This window comes from Schistocerca gregaria, chromosome 5 (genome assembly GCF_023897955.1).
Source record: "Schistocerca gregaria isolate iqSchGreg1 chromosome 5, iqSchGreg1.2, whole genome shotgun sequence".
NCBI lineage: Eukaryota > Metazoa > Arthropoda > Insecta > Orthoptera > Acrididae > Schistocerca > Schistocerca gregaria.
The window spans coordinates 137,670,146-137,682,442 of NC_064924.1; the positions used below are offsets into that span (position 1 = coordinate 137,670,146).

A 12,297-nucleotide genomic window follows, 5' to 3' on the forward strand; every position below is an offset into this window, starting at 1 on the left:
CCAGATTATTGAAGCAACAGCAGTGCAGAATCACTCAAAAATCGTTGAATCGTCTTCAAAATTAAAACTGGTAGAACCGGAAGCTGCTGTAATGGATACTTCATGTTTTACTGAACATTTACATACAAAAAGGTTTGTGCATCATATTCAGTTATGAATTAATTTCATTGCGCTATTCAATATAATGTAGTACTGAGTACTAGACACACCTGGTGTAACTGTTGCAATTGCACTAATAGTGAAACTGAAAAATAGATGTTGAATATGAAGTTTCAGTTACAAGAGCTCCAAACGAGCAGAATAAAATATAGGTCATGAACAGAGAAAAAGGATTAGTCTCCCAAAAACTGCTGAGACACAGTGAATCAAGGAAAATTTAATACAAAGAGCCAAGTAAAGAAAAGTAAGGACCATAGATAATAGGGGGAGAAACAGAGGAAAACAAGAAAAATATAAGATGAAGAGTGTGAAGGTAGGAATTGTTTGTGAAGAGTTATCATGGTAATAACAAAATGAGGGATTTTTAAGATACATTAGGAATTGGTTTTAAAATTAAGAATAGTTGTGGAACATAATGTAAATCAGTTGGTGGTCAGACAAAATATTTGGTGGAGCACCAGTTACCATCTACAATGTTAAAGGATATGGATCAGTTAAGATGGCTTTTTAACTATCTCTTTGCACCTTGATGTTGTGTTACAGATGTTGTGCATTTGGAAAATATATGTTGCTAGTCAATAATTCATCAGTTCGTCTTGATAGCTGAGTGGTCAGCACAACTGAATGCCATGCTAAGGGGCCCAGGTTTGATTCCCAGCTCGGTCAGAGATTTTTTCTGCTCAGGGACCGGATGTTGTGTTGTCTCCATCATTTTCATGTTATTGACACGCAAGCCACTGCAGTAGCATCAACTCAGGCAATCAGTGTACCCGACGGGAGGCCCTAGCCACATGACATTTCATTTCAATAACACATCACAATATATTCGTAGTATACTGATTTTTAGAGATCCATGCAGATATGAAAAATGCTATCCACCAGTCCCTTATGCACATCTGCAATTATTTTATCTGTATCTGCGGATATTAAAATTTTGTGAACTATTTGAACTCATTCAGTATACAAGGGTTGTGATGTTAGGCTTGCGCTGTGATGTTAGGCTTGCTCTGTGATGTTAGCCTTGCACCTGGCCTTAAATTCCATTTGCTGAAGTGGGACCTCATAATTTACATTCTGTAAACTAAGAATGTAGAGTCCATTCATGAACACACTTTATTACAACATAATCTGTCATATTCGTGATATGTGCCATATGTTACAACTTTCTGTCATTATTACTGAAACTGGTGTTCCAAAATTTAGTACGTAACGTTTCTTCAATATAGGTAAGTAAAAAGAAGTGGTGTTACAACTTCCCTGACATGTTTCATACTATTAAACATTAACCATTCAGCTTGTTTATCAAATGTAAGTTAAATCACCATATGTTAAAGGATGTCTGTTACACTTCTCAATGTAATAAGCATTGCTTTATGTGCTTATAAATACTTTGAAACATTGATAGCGTGACTGGTTTTATTCTGATCATTATTTATGTTGTAACCAATACACAAATGGGAATCAATCCAGGAAGTCAAAAGATTCCAATGGTTAGAGTGTCATAGAACAACCTTTGCGGTGCTTTGTGACAGCTTTTTGTAATTACAAAGTGTTTTCTGCTATTACGAAAGAAACAGTAGTGACTCAGCCATAAGAGAGTTGCTGGTATGACACATTATTGTGTTGATGTAACTGACACATCTACTGTGCCCAAGAGATTGTGCATTCAAGCTGATACAGCAGTATTTCATCTCGAGTGGGTGATAATCATGACTTAAACAATAATAATCATGATTATCAATTTTTGTAATGCAAAAACAGACAAAAACTGTAATATTAACACTGCCCTTTCATTTTTAATCACAAAGTAATTATTATAGTGGATATTGGCAGATACACTGCAGATTTCTTTGACATTGCAGCCTTTAATCCGTGATATCAGTATTACTGCATATTTCTCCATCTGTACAAGCCTTTAACTATTTTAGTGTTGGAACTTATGAACAGTACATATTGGTGAAGTGGTGCTCATGAATCTTTCATGAATGATTTTTTCAGATGAGCAACTAGCTTGCCTTTTCTTTATTTTACTATTATTCCATCTAGGAATTGCCATTGTAGATATAATTGTAAATAAAATCAAGGGAATGAACTGAGTGTGGGATAAACATGTCACGTAGAAATGTACTGCAGCCACAAAGTCATCTGCATGGATAGGGAACTATCTCACATGTTTGACAACTCCAATGTATAACATTGTGCAGTTTCAGTGATGAGGAGATGTTGAAATCCATAAATTGGGTCTCACATTCACTGATTAACAGAATGTGTTTGTAATCCCACTATGACAACACATACAAATTTACACAGTACATTGTCATCTTGTATCACTCAGAGTAGGCTGTAGTGTGAGTATATTGATAACCTATTTCCTGTAGATCTAAGTTTTATTACTTTCTAAACTTTAGATTTAATTGACAAGAATATATATGTTTCAAAGTGGTTGTTGTGTATTCTTGTCACGAATACTTCCAGAATGGCTGAATTTTTGCTGTCTCTTACCACTGTCACTTGTCAGCTGATTACTGTTTCAGTAACAATATGCAACATATGCAAAGTTCCACTCAGTATGGTGCTACTTGATCCATAAAGATTGTCATCTTACACACACTGTTTCTGTTTCTCTTTTTGTGCAACGTCTACAAACCATACTAGATTATAGCTGCAGAGACTGTAATAATTTCCAGAATCTATTTTGAATGTTTATCAAATGCATCCATTTTTGCAGTGTTTTCATGTTCCATAATTACTGTGGTGCTTGTTGCTGTAAAGAGATTTCTTGTGCTGTCTACCGCTACCTCCGTAAATAAGCCAGCAGTACTTAAACAACATAGACACCTGGCAAAACTGTCAATAGTGTTATAATTTTCCTAAGTAATTTATTTCATAAACAAAATTGCTTTTAATAAATATATCTTTCTCTACTACATTGTCAATAGTGTTACAATTTTCCTAAGTAATTTATTTCATAAACAAAACTGCTTTTAATAAATATATCTTTCTCTACTAATAAAACAAGCCATTCAACTGCAGAAGAAACAGTGTAAAAACCTCAGCTTAGAAGCACAAACTCTGTGGTTCTTGTGTCCTGAAGACTAACCAGAGCAGCAATAGAAAATAGGTTGATTGGATTGTTATTCAAATTCATTCTCTTAGCACAAGTACTAAAAAACTATGTCAATAGTTTATGCTTGCTTGGAAATGCTATTATGAACTTTGTTTCAGTTCATTATTTATTTATTTAGTAGCTGACAAATGCGGTATTGTCCGGGTACTCATATTGCCAATTTTTTTTGTTAGAAATCGAAAAAAAAGAACTGTCTTTATAGTGTAATGTCAAAAAAATTCATTTTTGTGTATTTGTGAAAAAATTTTTAAATTATGAAACAATGATACAAAGACAGACCCATAATGTACTGCTGCTTCACACATCTGCAACACGATTTTTTAATTGTCTGTAAAGCAACACCTCTTCATAGCTCTATAGATGGCTATTGTTTACAGCCATTTGCAATTTGCCATTGAAAGCTGTAAAAAGTGCTGGCAAGTGTAAGAATTTCCGTAAGTTGACTCGACAGTAGGAGTGTAGTAGTAGTAAAGAAAAAATGTATTAAAACTTCCTGCCTGTCACTTCTTCACACATCTCCGTGTTTATGACATCATATCTCTTGAACTATGTATCATACTATGATGTTTTTGTGTAGGTATGTTTAGCAGTATATGTGGATACTGTCTGCAAAATGTGTTGCAAATGAAGTTAGTAGCAAAAAAGTAGAAAAATTTAATGTCATGCAAAATGGGGCAGTTTTTTCAAGCATCTCACCGTATATTATATCATATCTCTGGAACTATGACAAGTAGGTGGTTCTTACCCCACCAGTGATTGTTGCCTGACAGGGAGGGATATGTGTAACAAGTTTGGTTGAAATAATTTCAATGATATAGGAGAAGCTGTTGACAACACACACACACACACACACACACACACACACACAAATATGTTTTATAATATGTATTTAGTCATTCAGTTTCTCTAGCAAAACTTTAATTTGTATTTCTCGGTGCCTGTTTTTCAAACTGATATCTTTAGCCTGAACCAAACTGTGTTAAGTACACTTTGTGCAGCTATTTACACTGATGAATCAAACATTGTGACCACTGCCCAGTGTGAGATTGAATACCACATGATAACGTTCCGGATATATGCAGTAAGAAAAGAATATATATGAGGTGTGTGAGAAAGAGTAATGCGACTGACAACACTGCAGGCTATCTGGCAATGCTGTGTTGTTCTGCTTGTGTAAACTGGTGTGTTCATCCCTTCCAGATGCTCAGTACGAGATGCAGCTACATACAGCCATTGCGAGACTTTTGAGAGTGCCATTGTTGAAGTCATGTTCTTTCTTATGTGTTACAAAAGTGGAGCAGTGGAATTTAGAGCGATGTTATGCAATCAAGTTTTGTGTTGAACTTGGGGAGTCAGTGAGTGTGACTTGTGAAAAGTTGATATAGGCTTTTGGGCAACATTCCTTATCAAGACCACAAGCCTTTTGCTGGCACAAGTCATTTTTAGAAGGCCAAGAACATGTTAAAGATGAACCTCGCTCAGGGAGGCCTTCAGCTTCATAAACGACAGAAAGGTCGAACGTGTGCATGCTCTTGTGAGACTTTTGCTCAAGGACAAACTGGCAACGAAGAGTTCTGTAAAGATGTCCTTGAAAGGCTCAGGAAAAGGGTGAATGGATTGAGGTAAACTTAGCGAACAAGTGGATGCTGCATCATGACAATCTCCCATGTCTCACAGCCACTTCCATCACATAATTTTTTATCTCAAAAGGCATTCCTGTTGCCCCACAAGCCCTCTATTCACCTGATCTGAGTCCTTGTAAATTTTTTCCTTTTCATGAAATTGAAAAATGTCTTAAAAGATTGTCATTTTGGGCTCTGGAAAACACTCAAAGGAATGTGACTGACATTTTAAAGGCCCTACCAGATGAAGCTTTTCAGTGCTGCTACCAAAATTGGGATCTAAATCTCCGCTAGTGTATGGCTTGTGAAGGGAACTATGTTGAAGGGGACAATATTGCTTTTCTCTCTCTCTCTCTCTCTCTCTCTCTCTCATAGAAAGAAACTTCCACATGGGAAAAATATATTAAAAACAAAGATTCCAAGACTTACCAAGCGGGAAAGCACCGGCAGACAGGCACAATGAACAAAACACACAAACACACACACACAGAATTACTAGCTTTCGCAACCGATGGTTGCTTCTTCAGGAAGGAGAGGGAAAGACGAAAGGATGTGGGTTTTAAGGGAGAGGGTAAGGAGTCATTCCAATCCCGGGAGCGGAAAGACTTCCCTTAGGGGAAAAAAAGGACAGGTGTACACTCGCGCACACACATATATATATATAACAAGACTTACCAAGCGGGAAAGCGCCGGCAGACAGGCACAATGAACAAAACACACACACACAATTACTAGCTTTCGCAACCGATGGTTGCTTCTTCAGGAAAGAGGGAAAGACGAAAGGATGTGGGTTTTAAGGGAGAGGGTAAGGAGTCATTCCAATCCCGGGAGCGGAAAGACTTCCCTTAGGGGGGAAAAAGGACAGGTGTACACTCGCGCCCGCGCGCACACACACACACACACACACACACACACACACACACACACACACACACACACACATCCATCCGCACATGCACAGACACAAGCAGACATATTTAAAGGCAAATAGTAAGGACAGAGATGTCAGTCGAGGCGAAAGTACAGAGGCAAAGAAGTTGTTGAAAGACAGGTGCGGTGTGAGTAGCGGCAACTTGAAATTAGCGGAGGTTGAGGCCTGGCGGATATCGAGAAGAGAGGATATACTGAAGGGCGAGTTCCCATCTCCGGAGTTCGGATAGGTTGGTGTTGGTGGGAAGTATCCAGATAACCCGGACGGTGTAACATTGTGCCAAGATGTGCTGGCCGTGCACCAAGGCATGTTTAGCCACAGGGTGATCCTCATTACCAACAAACACTGTCTACCTGTGTCCATTCATGCAAATGGACAGTTTGTTGCTGGTCATTCCAACATAGAGAGCATCACAGTATAGGCAGGTCAGTTGGTAAATCACGTGGGTGCTTTCACATGTGGATCTTCCTTTGATCGTGTACACCTTCCGGGTTACAGGACTGGAGTAGGTGGTGGTGGGTGGGTGCATAGGACAGGTTTTACACCGGGGGCGGTTACAAGGGTAGGAGCCAGAGGGTAGGGAAGGTGGTTTGGGGATTTCATAGGGATGAACCAAGAGGTTACGAAGGTTAGGTGGACGGCGGAAAGAAACTCTTGGTGGAGTGGGGAGGATTTCATGAAGGATGGATCTCATTTTGGGGCAGGATTTTAGGAAGTCGTATCCCTGCTGGAGAGCCACATTCTGAGTCTGATCCAGTCCCGGGAAGTATCCTGTCACAAGTGGGGCACTTTTGGGGTTCTTCTGTGAGAGGTTCTGGGTTTGAGGGGATGAGGAAGTGGCTCTGGTTATCTGCTTCTGTACCAGGTCGGGAGGGTAGTTGCGGGATCCGAAAGCTGTTTTCAGGTTGTTGGTGTAATGGTCGAGGGATTCAGGACTGGAGCAGATTAGTTTGCCACGAAGGCCTAGGCTGTAGGGAAGGGACCGTTTGATATGGAATGGGTTGCAGCTGTCATAATGGAGGTACTGTTGCTTGTTGGTGGGTTTGATGTGGACGGATGTGTGAAGCATACCTCACCTGTCTTTCAACGACTTCTTTGCCTCTGTACTTCCGCCTCGACTGACATCTCTGCCCGAACTCTTTGCCTTTACAAATGTCTGCTTGTGTCTGTGTATGTGCGGATGGATATGTGTGTGTGTGCGCGCACACCTGTCCTTTTTTCCCCCAAGGTAAGTCTTTCCGCTCCCGGGATTGGAATGACTCCTTACCCTCTCCCTTAAAACCCACATCCTTTCATCTTTCCTTTTCCTTCCCTCTTTCCTGACGAAGCAGCCGCCGGTCGCAAAAGCTCGAAATTCTGTGTGTGTGTGTGTGTGTGTGTGTGTGTGTGTGTGTGTGTGTGTGTGTTTTATTCATTGTGCCTATCTACCGGCACTTTCCCGCTTTAAAGATTCCAAGACTTACCAAGCGGGAAAGCGCCGGCAGACAGGCACATGAACAAAACACACAAACACACACACAGAATTTACATCATCATATATATATATATAATATATATATATATATATATATCTTTGGTAAATAAAAGCTATGTCTCAATACTTTTCTCACACACTTCGCAGTTGGAGCAAAGACAAATCAGGAATCATTCTACCAATTTTTACAAGGGGCAAATTATTTATGACCTGGTGCCTGGCCACAAGCATCTCAGACACAGAGAACCTGGTCAGTTGTTTATATGCTACTATTGTACAGGATTTCCCGGTAGCATAAGAAAGGCGGTAGGTGGACATTTAGATGAGCGGAAGAATTTCAGTTAAATAACAAATTTGTGAAAAACTGACTGGATATATATTCCATTAAATCTAGCATAAGGTATTCAGGCATAAAAGTGCGGCTAGTGAGAGGCCATTGACAGCCAGACTGATGGAGCACGGTGCCCGAATAGGGAGAAGTGATTTGGTTGGAAGCTGGCTAGCAAGAGAGCACACCAGTGGTGCTGACACATTCTTGCTAGTCTGCCCTGCATCCACAATGTGATCCTTCACAGCCCTCTGTTTTACTGCTGGAGAACACTTTGCAAAGTATGATTAGTCAGCAACACAGGCGAAGCATTACCTCGTCAGCAGTATTCGCTGTGAGAGAATTATTCACATGGACTGAGCATGTGTAGACAGTGATCCAGTGACATCCCATACCCACTAGCCCAGGTCAAGCCACAACCTCACTACACTGTAACACAGTTATGTTGCATCGGAATTAAAAAGTGGAAAAAGAACTTTAAAACTTTTCCCCCTCAGTCTAGCAATCCACCCTGCATGCTGTCATGGGTATCTGTGGGAAGTAGTTAAATGATGATAAAACTGTGAGTAGGTGACAAGGTTTTGAACATCCATGCCTCTTCCCAGAATGTGAACGATGGTACAGGCACAGGTTCATCACACATTATTGATGATAGGGCTCCACAGCAGATGACTCCCTTCATGTTTCTACATTGACCCCTTGACATCATCAATTACAGTTGTAGTGGACATGGGATCACAGAGATTGGACCATGAACTGATGGAAAAATGTCACCTAGTTTGATGAATAACATCCCTTGCCACAGCAGGTCAGTGACCAATTCCAGATACACTACCATTCAGGCAAATGGCTGCTCAAAACATGCACTATGCTATGTATGCAGGCCGTTGGGGGGCAGTATTGTGCTGTAGGGAACATTCACCGAGGCTTCCATGGGACCTGCAATGTAATTGAAGGCTCCATGACAGCTGTGGATTATATGACATATATTGCGGGATCACCTGTATCACTTCTTGCTTGAGTCTTCCATGATGGCAATGGCATCTTCTAGCAGTATTCCTGTACCTATCACAAAGTCCAAATAAAGCCACAGTGGTTTGAGGAACATGATAATGAAATTGTGTTGATGTCGTCACCATCAAATTCATGTGGTCTGAACCTGATGAGACACAATTGGGATGCTGTTGGGTGCCAGACCTGCACCCTCAAACCACCAGCCTGTAATTTACAGGAATGTATGGCCTGTGCATGGATGTCTAGTGCCTCATACCTCTGGGAAGCTACCAAGGACTTCTAAAATCCATGGCATGGAGAATCACAGCTGTGTTGCATTCCATAAGTGGACCAACATGTTATTAAGGAGATGTTCATTATGGTTGGTCTCTTTATATGGTGATAGACTTATAACGTTAACCAGCTTGAAAGGTCAATTTAAGTTTAGTATACCTATTAATCATACACAGTCCTAAAAATGTGACATTTACAGTTGATAAAAATTAATACATTATGTGCACCAGTTACAGGAATATAATCAAAATACATTGTAATTTTCTTTATTTCCATATCATTTATTTTGATATCAAAGTTAAATTGATGGTGTTTACTCTTTACAGAGTTGTATAATAGCTTACTTTGATTTGACATCTTTACCAAAACAATTGACAAGTGTCCGTAACATACTAAGATGATAAAGGAAATAATAATTTTCCCATTCTGTCAAACTGTTACTCAAGTGCATTAGTTCATATCATATACAGCCTGTCTGTGGCACTGATGGACTCATATCTTTCACACTACTCGTGTGAGGTGGAGTTGTGTGAAGAAGCTGTTTTTGCACAGGTAAAGATCAGCTGGATTGGACCATGTGTCACTCAGCAGTGACTCTACATGATTGTCATCACTTACACTCACAGATACAATCATAAGCAAACTTCTAGCAGAATTCTATGTGTCTCATGTCGGGCAAAACAGCAAAGGTGTTCCCCAGTAGGAGGAATCTCCAAGTGTCATCTCTCCCCTCATATTTTGCAAAATTTGTATTGCATGTGTTTTTACATGTGATCTGCCAGTCCTGGGCTTTTTATCTCACCAACCAAATCATTTCTTAGCAATTTGCGCTATTCTTGAGTAATATCCTCTTTTTCCATGCTAAAAATCTTGTGTTATATATACCTGAATGATTTGACAACATTTGTGGAAACTTATATTTTTAACATACTTTGATAGTTCTCTTCATCCAGAGTTTATTGTTCATGTTTTTATGATTGTTCCATTCATAATACTATCCATATAGTTACATATCATACATATTCCACGTCGTCACCAATAGTATCTGTATAATAAATGGAAGCTCAGTCTGTTACATAACACCTTCTCTAAACTGCAACTTATTGGTACTGCTAAAATACCAGCATTGTTAATAAACATGGTTGATATAAAGGAAGATGTCATTCATTTCATTGCCGAAGAAACTGGAGATCAGAGTGTTGGTATCACTAGCAGCAGTCAAACGGGAAGATTGGAGAACTAGCTGGCTGTCATGATGGGGGATGGTGGGACCGGGGGGTGTTGACAGATGGAAGTTTTAGAAGTCATGATGCACTGGTCAACTACACAACATGCGTTTGCTGTAAGGGGGCATTCGGAAAACTGAGATGACTTCATTTTTAGGTAAACACACTTTTCATCAAGTTTTTAATTTATCCCCATATGCACACTTGCTATCTTCCATTACAATTAACCCCTTGGGTGAGGAACTTTGAGATCAATGATAGAACCACAAAGAAAAGAGGTTGCAGAGTACAAACAAGCTGAACACAACAGAATATTGATTATGTGTGTAAGACACTTTATAAATATGACTATGAAAATCAGCTAGTCAGAACAATGCAGAACTTGGTCCCAGCAGTTAATCTGTGAGAAGGATATTGAAGAGTGATCACTATCGTGCTTACAAGATGCAGATTACTCAACCCTTCCAATTGTAAAATTACAATAACTGTATACACATTTGCCAAGCAATGAGAAATATTATCGGAGAAAATGTAGAGTGAGTTTACAATTTACAGGTAAGTGATGAAACCCACTTTCATCTTAGTGGATTTGTCAATAAGCAGAACTTTTGATATTGATCAGATTAAATCTTACATTGTCTCCATGAAACCCTATCCATAAACAAAAAGTAACAGTTTGGTGCACAATATCTTCTTGGACAATAATTGAATCTCACTTTTTTTTCATAAATAAACACAGTGACAGTAAGCTCTAAACATTGTGCCGTGTGTTCGTAACGTGTTCTTTGCCTGAACTCGATGCATATGATCCAGATGAAAAAGCACTCTTCCAGCAGGGTGGTGCAACGGACAATACTGCTGCTGTGTCAATGGACTTGCATAGTGTTTTATTTCCTGGTCATCTCATCAACAGCAATAGCGATACTTTGTGGCTTCCCCATTTACCAGGTTTATCTGTACCAGACTTTTTCCTTTGGAATTAGAAGGAGTGAATTCACTAAGAAATGTACAGATATTCTGTTGGAGATACTAGGCAATGTCGTGAATGAATTCATCCCCAACTCCAACAACGTGTGCGAAGTCAGGGCTGCCATCTGAGTGACACCAGATTCAAAAAATGATAACTTTCAAGGTAAACTATTAATTTCCTCTCGTGTACACTAGAGTCATGCCAAAAAATTAATAAATAAAACTTGTTAAACTCTACAGTTTGTGCAACTTTTTTTAATCTTCGTATTTGATTGCATCGCATTGTAGCAGAGGGTGATAATTTGCAACATGTTATGTTCCTTCATTTATGCTGCAGAACAAGTAGGGTTGCAGTGGCTATTCATTTGAAACTGTTTTGCATAGTTTGCTCTTAACTGAACCTGTTGCTTTATTGTTTTATAGTCATCAACTGATAACCATATCTACTGCAGAATCAATTTGTGCAATCTGTTTCAGTTCAATTTTAGCAGTGGATATGATATGTTCAGTCATTTTTCATCTGCTCATTCTTTTTAGGTCACCAAAGAAACTTCATTCCCACATGGAGATTGTTGAGGAAAATGAAAACACTGATTTCAGAACAAAGATGCACAGTACTCATCAGTTGCAGCAGTTGCCCCAGATTTCTGAAGGCATGTATGAAATTCTTCTCTCTACTTCCATGCAGTACACGATTCACTCTTACACATGCATTTTCTGAGCTCATGTGAAATGTAGAACATAAACTGGGTGTGTCACTGGTTTCCAGAAAATTAACATATTCTATTGAATAATGATAAGAAAGAAGAAGATAGGTGGTACTGGGTTTTGCTTAGATAAGAAGTCTTGTGGAGAGGAAGGCTACGCATGGCTACATTTTTATTTGCTTCGGTACAGAACTTATCAGCGATTCTGTTTATTATTGATTCTATGCTGCTTCTTTCTTTTACTTTTTCATTTGTTTGTACTGTAAGTTTTTTTGAGGGGTAGGGGACGGGAAGATGAGAGCATTAGAATAAAAGCTGCTATGTGGTAAAACTGTTACTTGTTTTAGAAAGCATCCTCCCCTTCTTTACTCTCCACCATCCTCCCTCTCCCCATCCCTCCCTTCCCTTTCCCCTTCTCTTTTCACCTTTACTTTCTTCTCCTCCCCCTTTGCCCCTTCCCCTCTCTC

The 12,297-nt window shown here is 39.4% G+C and overlaps 1 protein-coding gene across 1 annotated transcript in view; it reads left to right on the forward strand.

Moving 5' to 3' along the window:
* Positions 1-12,297, forward strand: part of LOC126272543 (uncharacterized) — a 145,776-nt gene that overhangs the window by 39,261 nt on the left and 94,218 nt on the right. Inside the window, exons 6-7 of the mRNA XM_049975461.1 lie at positions 5-132; positions 11,661-11,776. Of these exons, the coding sequence (XP_049831418.1) occupies positions 5-132; positions 11,661-11,776 (244 nt within the window). The remainder of the gene's footprint in view (positions 1-4; positions 133-11,660; positions 11,777-12,297) is intronic.